The following is a 25,316-nucleotide window of genomic DNA, read 5'->3' on the forward strand; positions in this document are numbered from 1 at the left end:
AGCAACTTAATAGATGAAGATCTGACTAGAGAAGCAGATTCACATAAACTTTGGGAGAATTGCTTTCATTTTACTGTAATTAAGTATTTCAGAATATTTGAAGAGGTGCTTAAAGGTAGATCTGATGTTCATTTACAGGACAGTCCTCTTCCTTGGACAAAATGGAAAGTTTCATGATAAATTAAAAAATGCAATACAATGATTCTGACCTTTTCATATTTACTAATCCTTCCAGCTCTTTCGACTTGCTAGCTGCTTTCTTTAAAATTTCTCCAGGGACATCTGCTAGTTTAGCCACATTTAGTCCATAACTCCTCGCTGCAATTCCTCTGGTTATTTGATAAAGAAAGGTGACAAACTCAGGGGCTTCTTCGTCTACAAAATAAAGTAGAAAAGGAGATGAAGAAAAACATGCCTGAAAGTTGAAAGAAATTAGATTAAAGAAGACATATAAATTCTTAAACTTTATCAAAATTTACAATCTGAAAAAGAAACCCACTGTTCCTTATCACCTGTTAGCTCCTTTGATCAACTCTACATATCCAGAGAAAAAATAAATGCTGATTTGAAAATGCTTTTGCATTTAGGATCTTTTAGCTTAAAATGGTTTTTAAAAATGATTCACTGCAAGTTAAGAAATAGTTTTATGCTGCTCACTGAAAGATTTGATGTGAACATCTATATAAAAAAGAGAATGATCTGACACATGCTACACTATAATTTCTCCTTTAAAAACCAATTATTTAAAAAGTGTTACTGCAAAGAAATAATGTGTTCAGTCTTATATGTATGCACTCTATAAAGTAATATACATAAGCTGTTTTTAAAAGTGCTAGCAGTAAGACAACAACAAAACAGATAAGGAAATATTACATTACACAGTTTAAATAAGATTGAGAAATTCAGGTTTATTAAATACTAGAGGCCCGGTGCATGAAAATTCATGCACTGGAAGGGGGGGGGGCCCTCAGCCCGGCCTGCCCCCTCTCACAGTCCGGGAACCCTCAGGGGCGGGAGGCAACCCGGTGATCAGTGGAAGGCTACGCCCCATCACACCTCTGCTGCTGCCACTGCTGGCAGCGCAAGCCTCGGCCGGCCCTGGTTACCTGAGCCTCGGGCAGCCCTGGGCGGCTGGGCAGCTGCTATCCAAGGCTTGCCTGTGCCTCAGGCCCGCCATGGGCAGCCACCTTCTGAGGCTTGCCTGTGCCTCAGGCCGGCCCTGGGCGGCTGGAGGTCTGAGGGGACTGGAGGACTCCAGAGGCAGGTGCGCAGAGCGGCCAGGCCCACCTGGTGGCGGGCCCAGCCTTGCCACACGCCTGCCACCCCGGCGGGACTGAGGGGACTGGGCGCCGCCACCTTTGAGGGCGGGGCAGTCAATTAGCATATTCCCTCCTTATTAGATAGGATCATAGTAACCAGAAGTAGTATATATAGAAATGGATGCTGTTCAGTACCATGCAGATCCCTCTGTGGAATGACGGGTTTATTGCCCCAACTGTTAGAAAGGTGTTGGCTCGAGACCCTTAGCTCTATGCCCTCTTTAGGAATTGCCTTTGCTGAAGAGAGTGGCTTCACCCAAGGTCACGATCCACCGTCTTAAGCAGCCTGCATCCAGTGACTGACTGCTATGCAGGTTGGTAGGCAGCCTCTAAGATGACCTGCCTCCTAGTGTTCACACCCTGGGTCATCCCCTCTCCTTGAGTGCAGGTTGAACCCAGTGACTTGCTTCCCTTGAATAGAATATGGCAAAAATAATGTGATGTCACTTCTGAGATTAGATTACAAAAGGCAGTGGCCTCTGCCTTGGGCACTCTTGCTTGCCTGCTCTGAGGGAAGCCCGTTGACCTGTTGTGGGCTGCTCTGTGGACAGGCCTACATGGAAAGAAACTGATGTCTCCGGCCAACAGTCAGCGAGGGCCTGGAGGCTGCCATCAGCCACGTGAGTGAGCTTAGAAGTAGATATTCTGAGGCCTGCCAACAGCCATGTCAGTGGGCTGCAAAGTGGATTTCACTAGTTGAGCCTTGAAGTGGCTGCTGCCCCAGTCAGTACCTTGCTAGTAGCATTGTGAGAGATTGCAAAGTGGAGGTGTGAGCTCAGCTGTCCATGGATTCCTGACCACAGAAATTAGGAGATAATACGTGTTTGCTTTTTTTTAAAAAGTAGGTTTACAGTTGTGAGTATATAAAAGTTTATTCTTGTATTATTTATTGATTAGTGTATTATTTTCCTTATGAACAACTGTAAACCTACTTTTTTTAAAAAATTTTTTGTTGATTTCAGAGAGGAAGGGAAATCAATGATGAGAGAGAAACATCCATCAGCTGCCTCCTACACACCCCACACTGGGGATTGAGCCCACAACCTGGGCATATGCCCTGACTGGGAATTGAACCCTGACTCAAACTGGGTTAGTCCTAACTGTCCTGGTTCATAGATCGATGCTCAACCACTAAGCCACACCAGCTGGGCTGTGTTTGCTATTTTAAGCTGCTCTGTTTGGGAGTAATTTTCTATGCTACAATAGATAACTAATGGCCAGACTCCCTCACCCCCCTATCTGAGGTTACTCTGAAGGACCATCCCAGCCTAGGAGCTCTTTGTGGGGCTGGATGAAGCCTCCTGGCTGCCTCACAGCTCCATCCTGCCCAGCCCTGCACTCCTCCGTAAACCTCTGGCATGCAAATCTCAGGGTCAGCTTCCTGGGGAACCCAGTCCATCACACATTTACATATATATGAATTAAAAGCTTTTAAAGAATCGGGATGTAATGAACTACAATAATACAAACACAATGCTGCATATAGTTTGATCTGTGATAAATCTGAAGCACCTCAGCATTATGTAGCTTTTATTATCAAATTCAATATAATTGTACTGTGCTACAAAAATGTCCAACATGAACAAGATTTACAATGATTTCTGATACTCTAGTATACTTACAAGTTTATCATCAGACTTTTCTCATACATTATTTCATTTCATAAATATGTATGCATTATTCTTTTATCAGCTAAAAACTAAAACATCAAAAGAGTGGACACAAGGGAGAAACTGGATAATGGAATTTTCCTTAACTTCCTCTAAGAAGTCAGCAACAGGAAAATAATAGTACCTTTCTGAGGGTGGGTGCTGGCAGTGGGAGGTGAAAGAATGCTGATACCCTTGGGAAAACAGAGACTAAAATTTACATTACAAAGCACCAAGAATACCTTTTACCTCCAAATAAAATTTAAGGAACACAAAGAACAGGTGAGGAGGTGGATGGGAACAGATAAGGCAAAGAAGCATGGAGAAGCCAGTGCCTGCTAACCTGGATAATGTTTTATCCGCAATGCTCACAAGACCAGAAGTGAAGTGAACAGCAGTAGGCAATCAAAAGCAAACTCTTCTCATCTTTATCACTTCAACTGGGTCTCCCTCCTCTGGCCTCACCTCTACAATCTAGCCTCATGCTGGTTTTTCTAAAAAAAGATTCATTCATCTGTCTGTCCATCTGTCCATTCATCATCCATCCATCCATCCATCCAATTCTGAAAGCCTACTAAATGCCACAAAACCCCTTCACTTAAACATGGTTTTGCTGATGGCATTTTTCTTTTCTTTTTTGCTTTACATATCATATACATATAGTATATATGTAGCTATAAAATGTTTTTTAAATTTAATACAGCTATCAAATAGAGATAATATATAAAATATTACATTGTTCTGAATAATTTATTAACATACCTCAGTACTAATTATGGTAGTTTTCACTTCATCAAAGTAAATAAAGTGACCTCTTTTCATAATCACAAGGGGGAACTCTTTTTATAGATATGTTCTACCTCAAGACTGTCTTTTGCCCCTGTCCTTCACCCCTCTTTGATGGGGGAGAGAGAGAGGGAGGGAGGGAGGGAGGGAGGGAGGGAGGGAGGGAGGGAGGGAGGGAAAGTATGTAATGGAAATGTGGAGGCAGAGAGAACCAGGTGGAACAGAGGATGGTAAAAACAACTCATTTCTTTACAGGCTCACAATAAAAATTCGTTGTAAGGACTTTATTTGTAAACTATGACCATTTCTTAAATGGACATTATTGCAAAGCTTATCTCACACTGCTGAGAGTCAGGAAAAGTAATAATTCATGTTTCTGCTTGTTACAGGGAAACAGCAAAATCTGTTTTAAAGCTAAACTTCTATAGGCAGTTATTAAAGAGATGTGTCCTGATCAAATAGATTCTGAAGTCTTTTTAAGACTGATTCATTAAAATTTAGAGGTGGGTGAGGTTAGGTGACTTGTCCAAGATTTTGTAGATTGGAAGATCCTAAAACACAGGTTTCTTTCAGGTCCACTGCTTTATCCGCCATATAATGGGAAACAGGTAAACACAGCATCTTGGAAGCCACCCAAAAGGGTATTTGGAGCATTTTACTGATAAGCTATGTATGGCCTCTCATCTAGACAGAAGAGAAGTTAGGTTAGAGATAACGGATGAAGTATAGATATAGGCAGGAATAATACTGGAAGTGAGCAGGCAATGGAGCAATGCTTCAAATGTTTGAGTGAAAATGATTTTCAACCTAAAATTCTAGCCCTTGCTAAATTATAAATCAAGTATAAGGTATAATGGAGACATGTTCACTCAGGCAAAGTCTCAACTATTTTACTTCCTTGAGTTGATATTATTAGCATCTATTCCACCCATAAGAAACCCTACTTTAGAAAGGAGTTAACTCCTTAAACATTTAACTTAGATGTGTTCTCATATCCAGCTCCACAAGTTGATTACGGTCTAGGAAGATCAAAGTCATTCTAAGAACTGGTTTAAGAATGAGCATGTGCCCTATATTGTTTGAACCAGTGTAAGTTCAGTTGGTTGAGCGTCATCCTGGGCACTGAAAGGTCACTGGTTCAATCCCTGGTCAGGGCACATGCCTGGGCTGCAGGCTCAATCCCTAGTAGGGGGTGAGGTGCCTAAAGCAGCAGATCAATGATTCTCAATTGATGTTACTCTCTCTCTCTTTCTGCCTCCCTCTCTCTTCCTCTTTCTCTAAAACCAATGTAAAAAAACATATTTTTTAATCAAAAAGAATGAGCATGTGATTCAATCTGAAATAAAATGGGACAATGATGAGATGCTAGTGAGCATCTGAGAAAAGTTCCCTTGCTCCTAAGACAGAGTCACAGGAAATGATGACCCCTTCTCTTTTTCTGAACATTGTCAAGTCTGGATGCAATGCCGAAAAGGGCTGCAGCCTGATGAGGAAGCCAGCAGGGCAGGCAGTCGGAGCCTGGACAATTGCAAGGAGGAGCTGAAGCCTACTCCTCCTGGGAGGTTTCTGTAATGGGAGACCGGATATATCCATATTGTTTGAATCTGTGTGAGTTCAGTGTTCTGTTACTTGTAATCAAATGCACAACAGAGAGGGTAAGAGAATTCCCAGGATGGTGGCAATGACAGGTCTCAGGACAATGGTTGGGCAGCTGAGGGGGTAATCAGGTCAGCTGAGCAGGAGAACAAAGGACTCCAGGTGGAATGACCCCAATGGGAAAAAGTGGAACCAGTAGATTCAATCATGTAGAAAAATGTCTAGAGGGGTGAAGTGCTTTACAAAGCTACTGGAGAAGGATATTCAACCACAGATGCAAACAAATCAATGAAATGAAAAAGTAAAAACAAAGCAATTATTACCTTTAAGAAAATAGAAAATGTTGTAAAAGAAAGAAAATGCACCTGTCTCCGTACCTGATCCATGAGTAAGCAATACTTACTGGCAATAATAATGAAAACAAGGAATACGGAAAAAAAATATCAAACAACTATGCTGGGACAATAGAGGAAGAGCAAGCCGAAGACCTCCATCTAACACAAGGAAAAGTCAATCACTATTGAGCAAGTTGATGAAGCAAGCAGAGAGAGGAATGTAAAAGAAATGGAGGAAAGAGCTGAAAGCAGTTACTTTCAGACTGGGGTGGGGAGAGAGCATGGAGTGAAGGGATGGAAGCAGGGGACTGCTGCCTGGTAGCTTGAGCCTTTAAGCATCATCTAATTTTTAAAGTTATCTTACGAATAAACTTTCAAATCAGTAAAATAAAATGCCAAAGCACAAGATGCAAGGCCCTGGGTTAGTAGTTCACATCGAATGCTTATCCCTGACCGTTCTCTATTGGTGAACCCTATTTTGTTTATCCCACTGGGTTTTAGCTTCTAAGCTCCTCCTGTCACTTTGGATGCAGATTAATAGATACGAAACTGCTTCCATGAGAGAATTTATCATGTGTTTTTCAAGACTGCATGGTGGTGAAAGGCAAGAATTGCCCAATATTACTTTATCTTAAGTCCAGGGTTTTGTTTTATTTGGGTTAGTGGCCTGATTTCTTTTTCAGATCCATCCTTATTGCTCTTCCAAAATAAAATCGGGACTCTGGAGTGTCTTGGAAAATGGATTTTTCCATTGTTGCACATCAACTCTGTAAAGCATCACTGGCCCACAGGCTGGTAGCTTTAAAAAATTACTACTACAGGGGGAAAATCATGCTAAAATCTATTACTATTCATACAGCACTTGAATTTGTTTCTATCGGCTAATGATGTTCTTTTTTCCTAAAATGTCTCATTTCTGTGACACTAAGAAATAGTAAGTGGAAAGGCTCGGGAAAATGCTGCAATCCCACATGGAATTAGCAGAGTGGGAGAGAAGAGAACCGGCCAGCAGAGGACTGGATTCTAGGCTCAGGTCACCCCCCACCCCGATGGCCGACACGGGCAAGCCACCTCACCTGTCTGAGATTCGGTTTCCTTGTCAAATACAACGTGTTCAGTACAGAACATGGCTCTTACTTAATAATGTAAGTAATTAATGTTAAATAATGTTTTGGGTAAAATACTGAGTATTTAAAAAGGTGACGAATTATACTCTGCACTTGACTGTTAAGGGCACCTTTCCTGAGATGAAGCTAAGAGAAAAATCTACATGTCCCCCAACCCCACCCTCTTGTTGTGAAAAAATGAGGTGAAGAACACCAAGAAAAGTCTCAGAGATGGCAAGGATAAATGTGAATTTATCCAAACCTTAAAGAAAATTAAGCCAAAGCTTAGAGAAAATTAATTTGGGCAAACGGCATTTATAATCAACATTCACAGCTTTTATTATTACTAAGCAGTAAGTTCATGCTCCTATAAACTTTAAGTTATCAAACATGGAAACCAACAACATTCTAGTTGTACCTGTTAAGGAAGATTTCATACCTGTATCTTGTTTGCTCTCATCCTCATTGACCAGGAATCCCATGTGATAATTCCCCACCTGTTGTGAGTAACTTTTCTCTAATTCACAGACTGGCGGATAATGGGTGACAAACAGGGTTAAGGATTCCACCTAAAGTAATAAGACATATAATAAATGTTATTTCATTTTTAAATTTTATGTAATTTAAACTTTTCTCCAATTTTCCGTTTTGAAAATTTTTTAATCTTCATTAAAGTTGCAAAAAAAGTAAAATGACATCCGTATACTCTTTATCTAGACAACCATTAATATTTTGCCCAATTTCCCCTTCCTTCATCCTTCCCCACTCTACACATGCATACACACACACACACACACACACACACACACACACACACACATTTTCCTGAATGATCTGAAAATTAACTGCGGACAGTATAACACTTCATCCCTAAATACTTAAGATTCTTATCTTCTAAGAACAAAAATATTCTCCTACATAATCAGAATAAAATGTATTACACTCAAGAAATTTAACACTGATATATTACTATTACAGCTAACATATAGCCTATGTATTTCCCTAAACTGTTCCATTTGTAAATGTTCTTTTTTTAATCAAGGATCATGCAGTGCACTTAGTCATGTCTTTCAAATTTCCATTAATCTAGAAGAGTTCCCCAGCCTTTTCTTTTTGTCTTTTATGACATTAACATTTTTGAAGTATCTAAGAGAGCTGTTCTGCATAATGTCCCTCAATTGAGATTTGGCTCATTGTTTCCTCCTGATTAGATTCAGATTAAACCTTATTGCCAAGAACATCACATATCTATGTAGGTGATATATCCTTTTCAGTGCATCAGGTGGCTCACATCAACTTGACCCATTATTGGGGGTGCTAAATTTGCCTATCTGGTTTAAGTGGGTGTCCAGAAGGTTCCCTCATTGTACTGATACCTTTCTCCTTTGTAATAAATATTTTGTAAGGTGATACTCTGAGTTTCCAACCATCTTTCAAAGGTTTTACCACCTATAGTCATTGCCGGAATCAGTTATTATCACGTTGGCTACTAAATCTTGTGTTGTTGTTTTTTTAATTATCTACATAATTATTAGTTGGCATTCTATAACTAGTGCTTTACCTTACCCTCACCCTACCTTCACCATTTTAACATTTGTTTTCTATTTTTTGGTATCTGTACAGAGTCAATGGATTCTTTAATAAGCATTATTTAAAAGCACACATTATTATGTCTTATAGAAATCCCTGTCTTGAGGGAAGTTAACATCAAATCATGGTCTAAAAATTAGTAGAAGAGGGTAACTAAATTGAAGACCTCCAGTTTTGATTCATCTGCCATTCACCCTATTAAAGTCAGAACATGGGTCTTCTCCCTTATAACAATTACAAATAAAGCTATGAAGGCAGGATTCCTTTGACAAGATGCTCTTAAAATCTCCATGGTGCCTTCCCTGAGCTGACAGGCATTTCTGGCCAGAAGACCTAAGGGTTTGTGCAACAGCACTACTCCCCTCAGGGCCGCATTAACTCACAGCAGCAATGCACAGCCTCCCCCATCACTCCTCCCTCATCACTCTTCCCCATCTTAACAATCAAAAGACACCATGAAAATAAGTCATTTCAACCATAAAAAGGTTGGAGCCTCTTGTTCCAAAAGAATCCTCTTCAATGACTTACCTCTAAAGGTAATATTTCTAATTTCATCTAAAAATAGCACTCTCTTCATTAACATTTACTAGTAAATATCCAAAAACTGCTAGAGAAGTGACGAATTCAATTCTGTCATAATCTATTCCTAAATGAATCTTTGAAATATCAACAAACTGCTTTGGATGGCTCCTGCTTTTGCGTGGTCTTCCCACTTCCCACACTGAATCAGGGCTGGCCTCTGTGGCCTGCAGAATGTGTCGGCAGTGGCAGTGAGTGGCATCTGCCACTAAGTCATAAGAAGCGTTGTGGCTTCGGCCTTGGTCTCTTGGACTGATTCCTCAGGGGAAGGTAGCCTTGTGGAAAGGCCCACAGGGAAAGCAGCTGAGGGCCCTGGCCAAGCACCAGCACCAGGTTGCTGGCCATGTCACTGTGCCACACTGGAAGAGGACCCTCCAGCCCCAGTCAAGCCTTCGATGACTCCAGCCCTGACTGACTACCAGAATAGGGCCAGAGGAAGGGGGGCCGGGTCTGAGTGGAAATGGGAGACATCTATAATAATGTCAACAATAAAGAGAAAAGAAAATATTTTTAAAATACTAGTATGCTTCTATTGCCTCCTTAAGAAAGAGGGGAAGAAATGGGAATAGAAGACACAGAGACAAAAGAGCAAAAAAGCAGAAAACAAAATAGAAAAAGATACACTCAAAGCTCAGGGGCAGGTGACAGAAAGGGAGGGAGAGAAAGGGAGAGACCAAAGTGAACCAGGACAGAAAGTAAATAAAAGGTGAGAGTTTGATGAAGATGCCGGATTGTAAGTTGGACACTATCGAAATTTCACACTGAGATGCTTAGAAATGCAATCTGAAAACGGATCTGCGGCGTAGGAGGGAGGTTACTGAAACACAGAAGGACACAGAGATGAAAGCAAAGATCTTACATCGAGATCTTTTAGGCTATTGTTGCAAAAAGTAAGTCACAGGGTAAAAATGGCACTATCTTCTTTTTGTTCTTTCTCAAGGATCGGGTTGGGATGGGTGGTTCCTGCTCTTGGTATAGAACTTGCCACGAATAATAAGATACAGTTCTCGGGGGCAATATTGCCAGGGAGGCACATCAAACACTATTACAAACACTATTTAGGGCCAATCTATCTGAGCTCAATGTATAGCATTCGAATAATCAATTGCTCTAACAATTAAAGATGATTTTGAATATTTAGAAACTGAAGTCAGAAAAACAATTTGTACAATATATACCATTTATGTACAAAAAAATACGTAAGGTACTTACATCTCTAATAAAATGCTCATGTAAGGTACTTACATCTCTAATAAAATGCTCATGTAAGGTACTTACATCTCTAATAAAATGCTCAAGTGTAGCATAAGCAATGGCAATTCCATCGTGGGTGCTCGTCCCTCTTCCTAATTCATCCATGATAACCAAGGACTGTGAAGTGGCTTTTCTTATTATTTCTGCTGTGTCAGTTAGTTCCTCCATGAATGTACTCTGTCCTTTATATATATTATCTGCAGCTCCCATCCTACAAATAAGATGAAGACAGATTTTCCTCTGAACTTTATTAGTAAATGAGGCATTATTTTCTGAGCAATAAATATACAAGATCCTTAGGGGTCCATACACTTTGAGCCAATAAAAGCTGAAATCACATTAAACAAAAGAAAACACATTGGATACAGAGTGCCCAGCCTCACATTGCCCCTGGTAGAAACATTCTGGATCGAAGAATTAGTGCTGGGCAGAGCCCCTGCAAAGAAGGGAAACTTCTGACTGCCTTTTCCTGACCATTCATTCCAAACCACAGTTTTGGTACTCGCAGGGGAAAACAGTGCTTCTCTACGCCACTGTGTTTAAAATCCACAAGTACTAGGATATTGTACAATTAAAGGCTTCTTCCAGTGTTGCCTTAACTGATATTTCAAATTAAAGTACCAGGTTGAAGTAACTTACTTAAGATAAAACTTTTTTACTCTAACTAGAATTATGGAGGTTTAGTAACCTCAGACGCCTAATATGGGTTTGACTTCATGAAATAGTTCTCAGAGATGTCAAGAAACGGGCCCAAAAGATGTAAGGGTTTCTTTCCTGTAAGACTGCTTGGAGCCTTGGATATCCTGCTACACACTGCATTTCCCAGAGGAGGATCTAGTCCACAGCTTTTCTCTGACCTTTAACCATGAACCCCTACACCTTCTCCCGGGGCACCTTGTGATGACAGAACACGTGTGGTCTATAGAGCATATTTGGAAAAACACCGATTTAGTACAAAAAGAACCTGGAAAAGAAAGGAATAATTAGGTAGCACTCACTCAAGGTCATGCCGTTGATAGCAAAACCTAGAATTCAGATTTTCAACAGGCTAGCCAGCTTTGTGAATTCTGGTAACTATTTCCTCAGCAAAATACGTTCATAGTTTTGTTATAACAGTTTACACGGGACCTACAGAAGCATAATGTATACCTTTTATCTCTGGAGAAACCGAGCCCTCACCATCCTGCGGCTGGAGCCCTGTACAGGGCAAAGGAGGGGAAGTGAATCTCCCACAGATCATGGAGCCTTAGGAACCAGTGACATTTAGAACCTGCAATAAACTACAGCATCTATGACGGAGTTGATACGGTTTAACTAGCATTGCTGTCAACTTTATCCATTTTAAAATCAGTAACCTCTCAATATAAATTATGGAATGTTGCTAGCTTAGGAACATTCTGACTTTTTCAAAGTTCAAATACTGTTATTTACTCCTCAATTTTCAATGTTTACTAATATTTCCCCTACCACAAAGTGAGATTAAACTTTCCCACCTCTACAACCACTCTGAATTCTTCCATTTACCAGTAACCCTGACTGGTGTCATCCCTGACAGGTTGTGAGCTGACAAAAAGAACAAATACCTGGCTGATAATAAAATAGCTCTGGTAAGGCAAATGTTTTAGGGGGTTTATGATTCTCAAGAATTAGAATAACAAGCAAATACTGAACAGGATTTCAATGCAATAGTTTAAGTGCTGCATTTAAGTGCTCTCTAGAAACCCTACAGTAACAGAGTGGTCTCACTGGCAATGTCAGGGATTGGAGAATGCTCTTGGGAAAGATATTCAAAGGTCAGATTTTAAATCAGAGAGAAAGAATGAATGACCAGTCCAAAAAGAAAAGAAAAGAAAAAGATGCTAGCTAATTGGATACTTCAGAAAAAAAAAAAAAGGGAAAAAAAAGATGTGTCCCTACCCAAACTATATTTTAAAAAACATTAATGGATTTAAACATTTAATGCAAAAATAGAAACCATAAACACACCAGGCAGTATAGATGAAATTTAATTTCTAGACAGGCAGATGGGTGACTTTATGCACCGATGTGTCTCATGGTATTATAGGTTTTGGGCCTCTGGGAGGCCAGACCAGATGTGACAGGATCTTAGATGTATATTTCTTAAACAATGGTTCCAACTTTACTATTAGGCCAGTGGCTTTCAAGTATCTTTTTAGCTGTTAAATCCTTTGCTCAAATGAAATTTTACAAAGGAATTCACTCTGCAGATGAGATCAAAGGCAGGCTGATTTGGTTAAAAACCTAGCACTATTAGGCCCTTTTCCCCATCTGTGGGACTCTTAAAACCCTGTAGAGATCAGTTTGAAAGCCACTGCATTTGGAGCCAACACATTTTCTATTACAATTCTATTTTTCCACTGCACCTGATGATAGAGTGGAACTGCTGCCAGGAGATGCTGAAGAAATGCTGGCTCATTAGCCAGTCACCAAAGCCACAGGGGAAATAGGCGTTTGTAACTGGGGGAACTGTTCACGGGTAAAAACATTTTTCTGTTAACTTCTCATAGGAAATATATAGTGTGTTTATTTTTACAATACATTTCAACAATATAATGACTTTATATGACTCTGATGGACACAGAATTTTATCACTGAACACATTTTCCTTTTCATCTTTGCTACTAGGAAACAACTGTATAACATTTATATTACCAAATAGCAACCCTGACTTTATCTTACATTTCTCTCCTTATTTTTCTGATCCAACGTCTCTGGAGACCATATTACTCTTATAGTATCTCACTCTATTGTATATATATCCCAGTAAGCTGCCTAAAATAAGTTTCTAGAGCAAGGTGAGGTATAAATTAATTAACAAAAAGTTTGTAATTTTTTATTAACTCAACAAGCATTTGTGATACATATTACAGAACAATGAGTCTGAAATTTTTCAAGTGTTAAAATATGTTAGAGATTTAAAAGAATTCCAGAACATATGTCATTATCATTCTGTCTGTATTTATATTAAAATGTAGTGAAAAATGCACTCTTTATGTTTCATCTTAGAGTTAGTTTGCTCTGAGTCGACAGGTTACGTTATGTGATTAAGAAAAAAAAAAACACTCTGATATTTTTAGGAGTGGCGGCTGACTAATCTTTCTAATCCCCCTATTCCCTTCTTGCCTATAACCCTTATATAGGTCAACAAAGCTTAATAAAGCATTAATAGAGGAAATAAATTATTACTTTTTTGAATTAGTTTCTAAAATCAAGAACATTTTCATGAAAATTTCAAGAAGAGTTTGTTTTTATGAAATCTTGATATTTTGAGATAACATTCTAGGTGCTGCTAAATTATAGCAAATGGGGTGAGGCTCTGTCCCTTCAAATCACAATCTCTGGGCCTATGCAAGGAAAATGCTAACATGAGTTTTGACATACTTTAAGTGCTTTAAAATAATGGTGATTTTTTTAAAATAAAAGTAAATAAAATTTACCACTTTTAGGTGTATAATTCAGTGGTATGAAGCACATTCACAATGTGGTATAGTCATCACCACTATCCACTAGCAGAACTTTTTCATCATTGCAAAACAGAAACTCTGTACCCATTAAAAAGATAATTCCACATTCTTTCCTCCCTTAGCTCCTGGTTGCTACAATTCTATTGTGATTTTGGGGAATGTTTCTGCAGCTACTAAACCTGAATAATGATTTTTTTCAAAAAAAAACAAAAACAAAACTAATTCCTGTCTCTATGAATTAGTGTACTTTAGGTTCCTCATATAAGTGGAATTATACCCTATTTGTCCTTTAAGTGCTTTGTATAGGAGGATTTTTATGTCAGCTTGTTTTGTCTTCTTTTTGAAATTGAAAATATTCTATTCATTTCACTTTGCTAAAAAAACTGCAGAATTCTGTGCAGTATAAATATCAATATTTCTTGGGGGTTTAAAATCCAAGAAGAGAAAAAGCTGCATAAAAAAAAAAAAACATTATTAAAAGAAATGATAATGTATGGTATTTAAAAGGCATAAAAATATAAAATAGATCTGTAACACATTTAATGAAGCATTAACCCAGAAATGGAATGAAATCACAAATGATTTATCACTATATGTGTACACTTTTTAAGGCCATATACCTAAACAACAATGATTTACAGGTGGTAAAATTACAGGTGACTTTTTTTTCCTTTTCAAGCTTTTCTATAGTTTTTAATTTTGCACAATGAACATGCATTACAATGAAATTAGAAAAACAAATGTTATTTTTAAAAATCACAGATACATTTAAAAACACTTTATAATCTTTTGTATCATTACATTAAGACAAAGTAATTACCAGGTTAAATAAACAGCTTTCTTTCACCAATATCAAAAATACTTTATTAGCAGCAATGAAATTATTATGATACACAAGAAAAAGCTTCCTTTCGCTAGTATAATTGTTTCCAGTAAGAGATGCAATCAGATCACATTATACTATGTAAAGTCAATTTACAAAAGCTCCAACACTGAACGGCAAATATAGCCAAGCAAAAACCACTGGAGCAATCTTTCAATTTCAGTTGAAATATTACTGAGAATCAAGACAGCAATCCAGGAAAATGCCAAACTTGTATTGGCTCACGAGAAACCATGTTCACTGGACCGTCTACAAAGCACATGCAGACCATTTATGAAAGACACGGGTGTTTCCCTGTCAAAGGACACCCATAATGTACTGACGGGGCAAATGATTCTTAGTCCCCTCTGTGGGAAAGGCCCGAGAATTTCAAAGAACAATAATTAACAGAGAAAATATTCTTTACCAGCCTTAACTGTATCTGTGAAAACCACAAATAATTAAGGTCATCAAAGGAAGGATAAGATTAATCAGAGTAATCAATAAGATCAATAGAGGGGAACCCAACACAACCCTAAAGATGCATCCTTATCATGGAACTCACGTTATGACCTCAAGCAAATCACAATCTTTGGGATTCTGTTTTTCCTTCTGTAAAGTGTCAAGAACTGAAATTGAACAATGGCTTCTAAATCTGGATTTGTTTCCGATTTAGGTTTTGAATACAGAGTCCAAGGGTCCCCTTCAACATGCCAATCACAATAGTATCTCCAGGGGATCTGCACTGAGGGGACCTCCTAGGATCTGCACTTAAAATCCAAACAAACCAAACACACAAATGGTTATGAGGCATTAAGTTCACATAACCACTTCCCATCAAAGAGATGAAGTGAGATATTTCCTATTGGCTATGACATGATGGCAGGAGCTAAGTAAAGCACAGAAACATTCATAAGATTAACATTTCTGATGCCAATGAAATTAATAACAGCCCACTCATTTAGTAAAAAATCATTTACCCTGTGGTTTTTAGTGCTGGTATTTACTGCTAAGTAGAAGAATGCACTGATTCAATATGTTTCTTCCTGTCCAGAAGGACATGTGTTCTTTAACAGAGTACAAATACTCTGCAGTAAGTGCTCAGTCAGTATTTGCTGAATTAAACTAAACTGGGCAAACAAACCAGTTATCCACACAAAGGCAACCATTTAAAATAATTTAAGCATTTGAATGCCTATTACCTTCCAATTTCCTCTCAAAATAAACACACTGGTGCCATTCTGAGTACACAGCATTCCTGAAGCTGGGTGCCATAAGAGAGAGTTTACATGGGCAGCATGGCATGAAAATTATTAACCAGGGACCACTTAATATAAAGACCCTTTTCTACCAACATTTAACTGACATAAATAGAAATAAATTATGTTGAGAGAAGCCAATTGTTTTTGCTTTTTTTTAAACCAGAATTAATGATTCATTGTCTTTCTAAAACTTAATTACTGAATCTAAGAAGTAGAATGAGGTTTTAAGTTTGCATTTATCAGGATAATAAACAAAGGATCATTTTTCAGTAATGTATTCAAAGATGGTAATGATCCTTAGAAATGTGTGTCTAGAAATAGGTCACTGATGAGTACATATATGACAATACACTGATATAAATATACCAATTAGAGCCCACTGTGCATGTTTGCCAAAATTTTACTTTAAAATAAATGCTTCTTATTCAGGAAAAGGTTCATATGAGGTTACAACATTCAGGGGGGGGAAAAAGATTCCTAAAGGTTTCTGTTTACAGCTTTCACACATTTCTTTAGACTTCTTTTAGCATAATGCACGGCATATAGTAGGCACTCAATGAATATTTATGAATGCATGAATTTAAACACAGTGTTGTAAATGTCCAATTAATAATACAAAACTAACCAATTTAAAAATAAAGTTTGGAGCCAGATTTTATGCTCCAAAAACATTGTTAATGTGTTTTCTTTTTTCCCCATGGGGCACAAAAAGGATTTGAAGTGATAATAGAATAACAATATATTATAGTGGAAGAATTACAATGAATGTGAAACTAGGATTACAAACCATACAGTAGATTCTTGAATTTAAGACAGCAAATTTAGCACGAACGTTTAACCTTCTGCACTCGGATGTTGAGTGTGACTCGACACGATTAGCATCGGTAGCAGCTCGTATGTCAAGCCACACTCCACACGTAGTTTCACCGCGGGGGGAAGGGGAATTTTTGTCTATTTTTCCAATATCTTTTCTTGTTTTCATTAGCATGAAAGGACAAGTAAAATGTAAATGCCGTCTCAACTGATGCCAAAAAAGAAAAAATGAAAAACCGATAACGCATGTGAAATTTATTAGGAAACTAGTACATGATCTTGTTGGAGAATTCAGAGATGGTACACTAACTTCCAGGGGTAGATTATTATCCACTAACTTAGAGCAACGTTTAGATGGAAAGCTCCATATAATCACACCTCACCCTAACAAAAAACACAAAGATTGTGTTGTTTGTTCTAACAGAAAAATCAAAGGAGGAAGAAGAGAGACGATTTATATTTGCGAAACATGTGAATGTGAACCAGGTCTTCATGTGGGTGAATGTTTCAAAAAATATCACACCATGAAAAATTATAGAGATTAAAATTACTCTTTGAATGTATCAATAATTTGAAATATAAAAAAATCCAAATAAATAAGTTTGTATGAAAAGAAACTCCAGTTTTTTATTCTACTGCCGCGCTTTGTAAAATCTGGGGTATTTAAAAAATTAAATCCCGAGTAGAATAAAAGAATGGAGAAAAAAAGCAAGTGAGTGCAAAGGGTTAAAATGCTAATTTTGGGATCTCACACTGGAGATTCCAATCTAATGGGTCAGTGATAGGTCTTAGAAAGTAGCACTAAACAAGCATCTCTGATTCTGATGCTGGAGACATATTCCCGTGTAAGAAGAGAAGGGAACAACTAACACAAATTCGCTTCTACACCTGAGCCTTGAATTTAGCTCTTGCCTTCTTGGCAGTCAGGACAAAAAGGAATTAAAGAGGAAGCAGCCACTGGTGATAACAGGAGGCCTGGCAGTTTGTCAGAGAAGCCATAAGCCATTTTAAATTGCTATAAACAGGCACAGCCTGCACATGCAGAGAAAAAATTCCTTAGCATTAACAAAAAGTGATTTATGTGATGGCAATGCCTGTAAAATATATTAAGTAATTGAAATAAAAATAGCCTTATGAGAAATTTTGGAGAAAATAAAGAAGCATCATCAAATGGGTATGTCTTACTCTAATTTAATTTTAAAGCATAAGGACAAATTTACACACGGCTGGTGGTATTCTGAATTGGCCCAGCCTCTTTGAAGAATAAGCAAGATGCACATTTTTTACACTTCACAGTCCTGTGCCTGGAGAAAGCCTAGATTCAGAAAACTCATTTATGTGCACTAGGAGATGTGTGTAACACTGTTTGTACTTGCAACTAATTTAAATCATGTTAAATCTCAATCAAGAAAAATAAATTATGGTATATGTATATAAGGGAATATCACCATTAGAGAGAAAATTGAGTGGACGAGAATTTTATGTATCCATATAGGTGAATTTCACAAATATAATATTGTGGGGTGGGAAAAATCACTTACAGAAGAATACATTGTGTAATATGGTACATATAAAATTTTTAAACATATCAAATAATTATATGTATTGTTTCAAAAAAATATACCTACATAGTAAAAATATAGAGACATTCATGGGATGAAAACCAGAGTCAAGAAGGGCAGTTACTTGGTATGAATGGGGTGGAGGGGAACAGGATTAGGGAGGCTCAAGGGTTCAGTTTTATTGGCAATACTTTATTTCTTTAGTAGGGTGGAGTCTTTAAATTTCTCATGTGGAGATCAAAATAACCCCTGTTTGGTGATATGGCATCAAACAAATTTTAGGTTGCTTTGCTTTGTTCACTCTCAGATAAAAAAAAAACAAGCTTTAAAGTATTTTAATGTCTACTCAAGTATGTCAATATTAGCATGTGATATATTCTGATGTGATTCCACAGTCAAAAATTAAATAAATATGAAGCTGGACAGTAAATCAAAAACTCTATATGCATAGCTTGACTATACACTATGAACTATATTCACTTTTTTCCCAAAATGTCAGAAGTATAAATAATACTTTTAAGAACTAATAAATCTAGCCCTGACCGGTTTGGCTCAGTGGATAGAGCACCGGCCTGCGGACTGAAGGGTCCCGGATTCGATTCCGGTCAAGGGCATGTACCTTGGTTGTGGGCACATCCCCAGTGGGGGGCGTGCAGGAGGCAGCTGATGGATGTTTCTCTCTCATCGATGTTTCTAACTCTCTATCCCTCTCCCTTCCTCTCTGTAAAAAATCAATAAAATAAAAAAAAGAACTAATAAATCTAATGTCTAACTACTATTCTGTACACCTGAAATTGATATAGTATTGAATGTCAACTGCAATTGAAAAAAGTTTTCTTTGAATAATAATGTTGTGATAAGTTTGAAGTGACAGCTTACTAGAATTAGTGGGGTGATGACATTGTAAAGGATAAAAATGTCAAATCACTATGTTTTATAACTGAAACTAGTACAACTAATATAATATTGCATAACAACTATACTTAAACTGAAAAATTTAAAAAGCAAAAAACACAAATCTAAATTGATAAATCTGTATAAATAGATTAAACTACGAATTCTAATAAGTGAGACCAAGCTATTTCACCCATATTCCTAATAAGGCATGAAATTTAGGTTTTTATATTGAGGGTTAAGATCTAGTTAGTTGCAGATAATGTTCTTAGAGTAAAAAGAATGTGAGAAACTAGAGGCCCAGTGCACGACATTCATGCACTGGGGAGGAGGGTCCCTCAACTCGGCCTGCACCCTCTCGCAGTCTGGGACCCCTTGGCAGAAATCCCCCAAAGGGTCCTTAGAGCAGCCTGGAGGCAGGAGAGGCTCCTGCTACCGCTGCTGCGCTCGCCAGCTGTGAGCCCGGCTCAGGGCTTCTGGCTGAGCAGCATGAGCACCACTCAGCCAAAAGCCAGGACTGCTGCTCCTTAGCGCTGCCTGAAAGGCGGGAGAGGCTCCCGCCACCGCCGCTGCGCCAGCCATGAGCCCGGCTTCTAGCTGAGCGGCGCTTCCCCCTCTGGGAGTGCACTGACCACCAGGGAGCAGCTCCTGCATTGAGCGTCTGCCCCCTGGTGGTCAGTGCACATCACAGCAACTGACCATTCCGCCGTTCGGTCGATTTGCATATTAGGATTTTATTATAGAGGATTATCTTGTGCCAGTGCTCTTTTCAGGCTGTTCTCAGTTCCCACCTACAACACAGGGAGAATGCAATAGTCTCCAGACTCTGCTCTACAGAGCCCAGCAGCCAAGTCTCCAAGCCTTCCACCTCCGCTCCAGGCAGCGCAGGTCTGCTTTTATCTGTTTAAATACTAATCTGCTACATAAGATTTTCTCTAAAGTAAGAATTCAGTAACTAAAAGAAAACTTGAAAACTACTGGACAAAATGGTCCTATGTCTTTCCTAGTATTAATATTGATGATGAAATTATTTCTTTACGCTCCTAATTTCTAAATATTTTAAGAGCATCTCTGTCCATTAAGTATGTACAAAAAAATTCATGTGACCACGTGGGCTTGATTTATTTCAGAAACACATTCAAATAGAAGTAATGCTTTTACCTCGTGTAAATGCCATCCACAATTCCAATGGTCGCTTCCTCTGCAGGAACATAGGAGCCAATCTGAGCCATGATAGTAATCAGTGCAACTTGTTTTATGTAGGAGCTCTTTCCACCCATGTTTGGTCCAGTAATTATCATTACTCTCTCTGAGTCCCCCTAGAAAATCAAAAAGTAATTTCACTATTGTACCAGAGGGGCTCTTATATAATATTTACAATTGGTTCTATAAATATAGAGCATGCATTAGGCAAAGACTGCACTGTGGTATTTAAATATTCGCTAATAAAAGAGCATGCATTAGGCAAAGACTGCACTGTGGTATTTAAATATTCACTAATTATCACCGGGAAAGAGGACCTCTTTGTCCTCAACCCAATCTGTGCTACTGCAGAAAAGTGAATTCCTAGCATCACACACAGTTGTTTCTAGGCATTAAAAAAAGAAGAAGAAGCAGCAGCAGCAACCTGAACTGGATAACTACTATGACTTTCTCATGAAATATTCATTAACTTGTCGATATGTGTGCTTTTTATATTGCTTACATTTAAAATCTAAGAAGTTTTGTTTGTCTATCTTAAAACTACAGGTAGTATATGTCTAATTACCCAAGGCACTAATTTGGATGGACATAACTAAATATTTTGTAATTTTAAATACAATGAATTGATTTTTTAATTGGCAAAAATGATACAATAAATAAAAAATATGACCCTAGCCTGTGGACTGAAGGGTTCCAGGTTCGATTGCGGTCAAGGGCACGTGCCTGGTTGTGGGCTTGATCCCCAGTAGGGGGTGTGCTGGAAGCAGCCAATCAATGATTCTTTCTCTTCATTGATGTTGCCCTCTCTCCCCCTTCCTCTCTGAAATAAATAAAAAATATTTTTAAAAAAGAAATAAAAAATATGAATAATCCTGTATCTATTAAAGAAAGTAAATCTGTAATTAAAAGCCTTTCCACACACCACAAGAAAAACTCTAAACCTAGATAACTCCCCCACTGAATTCTTGCAAACATAAAAGAAATAGCACTAATCTTACGAAAACTCTTATAGAGAATAGAACAAGAAGGAACTCTTCCCAAATCATTTCAAAAGACCAATATATCTTGATACCAAAACCTGACAAGTACATTACAAGAAAGAAAAATTACAGGCCAATTTTTTCCATATATATGTAAAACATCTTAATAAAATATCAGAAGCCCTAACCAGTTTGGCTCAGTGGATAGAGCATCGGCCTGCGGACTCAAGGGTCCCAGGTTCAATTCCGGTCAAGGGCATGTACCTTGGTTGCGGGCACATACCCAGTAGGGAGTGTGCAGGAGGCAGCTGATGGATGTTTCTCTCTCATCGATGTTTCTAACTCTCTATTCCTCTCCCTTCCTCTCTGTAAAAAATTAATAAAATATATTTTTTAAAAAATATCAGTAAGCCAATTCAAGGATATCAATCATTTAGAGTTTTTTAATAATACAAGGTTGGTTTAATATTCAGTAGCCAATCAATAATTTACTATATTAATAAAGAAGAGAAATTATATGACAATCTCCAATGATACAATGAAAGCTTTTGATAAAATTTCATATCCATTCATTAAAAAAATGCAGGAAAAGGAAATAAAATGTATAAGGACCGAAAAGAAAATAATCAAACTGCCATTATTCCTACATGTTATGATGTGTTCCCAGAACATCTAAAGAAATCTATAAAAATTATTAGAATCAATAAATGAATTTAATAAGATCCTTTGGTATAAAAATTCAGTATTCAAGTCAACTTTATTTCTACATTTTAGCTACAAGTGAAAAATTTTAAATGTTAAATATATAACTTACCACAATATCGAAAGAAATCAACTACCTAGAAATAAGTCTAACAAAATGAACAAGACCTCTATACAGAAAACTACAAAACATGATCATTGAAAGAAATTAAAGAAGACCTAATCAAATGAAGGAATATACCATGTTCATAGACTAGACAGCTCAGTATAGCATTGTTACAATAATTTTGTGTAATTCTGGCATATGGACATACAAATAGACCAGAGGAATAGAACAGAGTCCAGAAACAGATAGACGTGTATCCAGTTTGTAAATTTATGACAAAGGTGACCCTGCAGCACAGTAGAGAAAGGATGGTATTTCCAATAATTGGTGCTAGGTCAAAAGGATATCCATATAGAAAAATAAAGAATCTTGATTTCATAATTTACATCCTAAACAAAAGTCAATTCCAGGAGGATTATAGTTTAAAAGATAAGTGGAAAAAATGAGGTAACCAGACAATAACATATGACCTTGGGGTAGACACAGATTTCTTAAACAGATCTAAATGACAATCTTTACTAATAAAAGGGTAATATGCTAATTAGACCAGGAGACTGGCCAGGGAGGGCGGTTGGGGGCCATGAGGCTGGCCAGGGAGGGCAGTTGGGGGCCATGAGGCCGGCCGGGGAGAGCAGTTGGGAGCCATGAGGCTGGCCGGGGAGGGCAGTTGGGGGCCATGAGGCTGGCCAGGGAGGGCAGTTGGGGGCCATGAGGCCGGCCGGGGAAGGTAGTTTGGGGCCATGAGGCCGGCAGGGGAGGGCAGTTGGGGGCCATGAGGCCGGCAGGGGAGGGCAGTTGGGGGCCATGAGGCTGGCCGGGGAGGGCAGTTGGGGGCCATGAGGCCGGCCGGGGAGGGCAGTTGGGGGCCATGAGGCTGGCCGGGGAGGGCAGTTGGGGGTCATGAGGCCGGCAGGGGAGGGCAGTTGGGGGCCATGAGGCTGGCCGGGGAGGGCAGTTGGGGGCCATGAGGCCGGCCGGGGAAGGTAGTTTGGGGCCATGAGGCCGGCAGGGGAGGGCAGTTGGGGGCCATGAGGCTGGCCAGGGAGGGCAGTTGGGGGCCATGAGGCCGGCCGGGGAAGGTAGTTTGGGGCCATGAGGCCGGCAGGGGAGGGCAGTTGGGGGCCATGAGGCCGGCAGGGGAGGGCAGTTGGGGGCCATGAGGCTGGCCGGGGAGGGCAGTTGGGGGCCATGAGGCCGGCAGGGGAGGGCGGTTGGGGGCCATGAGGCTGGCCAGGGAGGGCAGTTGGGGGCCATGAGGCCGGCCGGGGAAGGTAGTTTGGGGCCATGAGGCCAGCAGGGGAGGGCAGTTGGGGGCCATGAGGCTGGCCAGGGAGGGCAGTTGGGGGCCATGAGGCCGGCCGGGGAAGGTAGTTTGGGGCCATGAGGCCGGCAGGGGAGGGCAGTTGGGGGCCATGAGGCCGGCAGGGGAGGGCAGTTGGGGGCCATGAGGCTGGCCGGGGAGGGCAGTTGGGGGCCATGAGGCCGGCAGGGGAGGGCAGTTGGGGGCCATGAGGCTGGCCGGGGAGGGCAGTTGGGGGCCATGAGGCCGGCCGGGGAGGGCAGTTGGGGGCCATGAGGCTGGCCAGGGAGGGCAGTTGGGGGTCATGAGGCCGGCAGGGGAGGGCAGTTGGGGGCCATGAGGCTGGCCGGGGAGGGCAGTTGGGGGCCATGAGGCCGGCAGGGGAGGGCAGTTGGGGGCCATGAGGCTGGCCGGGGAGGGCAGTTGGGGGCCATGAGGCCAGCAGGAAAGGGCAGCTGGGGGCGATCAGGCCAGCAATGGGGGGCAGTTGGGGGGGATCAGGCCAGCGGGGGGGGGGGGCCATTGAGGGTGAGAAGGCCGGCAGGGAGGGCAGTTGGGAGCGAGCAGGCCAGCAGGCAAAGTGGTTAGGGGCGATCAGGCAGGCAGGCAGGTGAGCGGTTTGGAGCCAGCGGTCCCAGATTGCAAGAGGGATGTCCGACTGCCAGTTTAGGCCCCATACGGGATGGAGCCTAAACCGTGAGTCGGACATCCCCCAAGAGGTCCCAGATTGGAGAGGGTGGAGGCCGGGCTGAGGGACACTCCCTGCCCTGTGCAAGATTTTCGTGCATTGGGCCATTAGTTAATTATAAAGGAAAAGATTGAAAAATTAGAGTGCATTAAAATTAAGAACTATTATTCATCAAATGATCCCTTTAAGAGAATGAAAAGATGCATGTCAGAAGATATATGTATTATACATTTAAACCTACTTTCTTTTTTTTAATATTTTTATTGATTTTTAGAGATAGAGGAAGGGAGAGGGAGAGATAGAAACATCAATGATGACAGAGAATCATTGTTTGGGTTCCTCCTGCCCACCCTCTACTGGGGATTGAGCCCGCAACCCAGGCATGTGCCCTTGACCAAAATTGAACCCGGGACCTTTCAGTCCGCAGGCCAAACCAGGCTCTCCACTGAGCCAAACCAGCTAGGCCAATTTACTGTGTAAAATTTAAATCTACTTCAAATGCCTTAAAACTGAAGATGATCTAGCAGGTTCCTTTTTTTCTTTTCTTTTCTCGGAGACATTCTTCCAGGAGCCCTCTATCTTCCCATTTCATTTTGGACTGGTTGCTCTCAAGACCTGTTATACAATCTTAAACCTACTTTCAGTGAAACTATTCCTTCAGTGTTATGACTGAGAGAGCTTTTCAACAGCCTCTTTACCTTCTGTACAATCTGCCTCAGCGACAGATCTAGAATGGAAACTCCCTGTGCATACACTAGGATCACTCTGAGCCCCGTAACTCTAGCTCAGATCCCTCTCCTGGTTATTATACCCACCTCTACCTTAGGATGTCCACCTAATGTCCCACAAGCCCTCAAAGTCACAGTTCCTTTCTATTTGGTTCTTTGCTATATTCCTAGCCAGGAAACCTAATATAGCCGGTAAAAAATAATGTTAATTTGTTTATTGCCCATTAGATATCCTCTACTGGAATCTGTTGCCAATTTTTCTACTGGGCGATCTTTTAGTTCCCTCACAGTCTTTTAAAGTATTCTATTAGTGCTAATTTAATTGGGTATATCTCCTACTAGATTAGGGATGTATATCTCTTTCTTCTTTGTAAGCCTGACATCAAGAACAATAATGACACAAAATAAAATGTCAAAATCCATAAGAACAAAATATTCATAAAATAATGCTAACAAAAAAATCATAAAAAATGCAAGATTGTGAAATGTGGGAGAGGAAAAGAGGGCAGAAAGTTGG

The 25,316-nt window shown here is 39.8% G+C and overlaps 1 protein-coding gene across 1 annotated transcript in view; it reads right to left on the reverse strand.

Moving 5' to 3' along the window:
• The window catches only part of MSH3 (mutS homolog 3), a 138,617-nt gene that overhangs the window by 13,787 nt on the left and 99,514 nt on the right, over window positions 1–25,316 (reverse strand). The window contains exons 20-23 of the mRNA XM_079793623.1: window positions 20,254–20,411; window positions 10,239–10,425; window positions 7,231–7,360; window positions 210–375 (exon numbers count right to left, since the gene is read on the reverse strand). Coding sequence (XP_079649749.1) covers window positions 210–375; window positions 7,231–7,360; window positions 10,239–10,425; window positions 20,254–20,411 — 641 coding nt within the window. The remainder of the gene's footprint in view (window positions 1–209; window positions 376–7,230; window positions 7,361–10,238; window positions 10,426–20,253; window positions 20,412–25,316) is intronic.

The sequence above is a fragment of the Cnephaeus nilssonii genome, assembly GCF_951640355.1.
Source record: "Cnephaeus nilssonii genome assembly, chromosome: 2".
NCBI classification, from domain to species: domain Eukaryota; kingdom Metazoa; phylum Chordata; class Mammalia; order Chiroptera; family Vespertilionidae; genus Cnephaeus; species Cnephaeus nilssonii.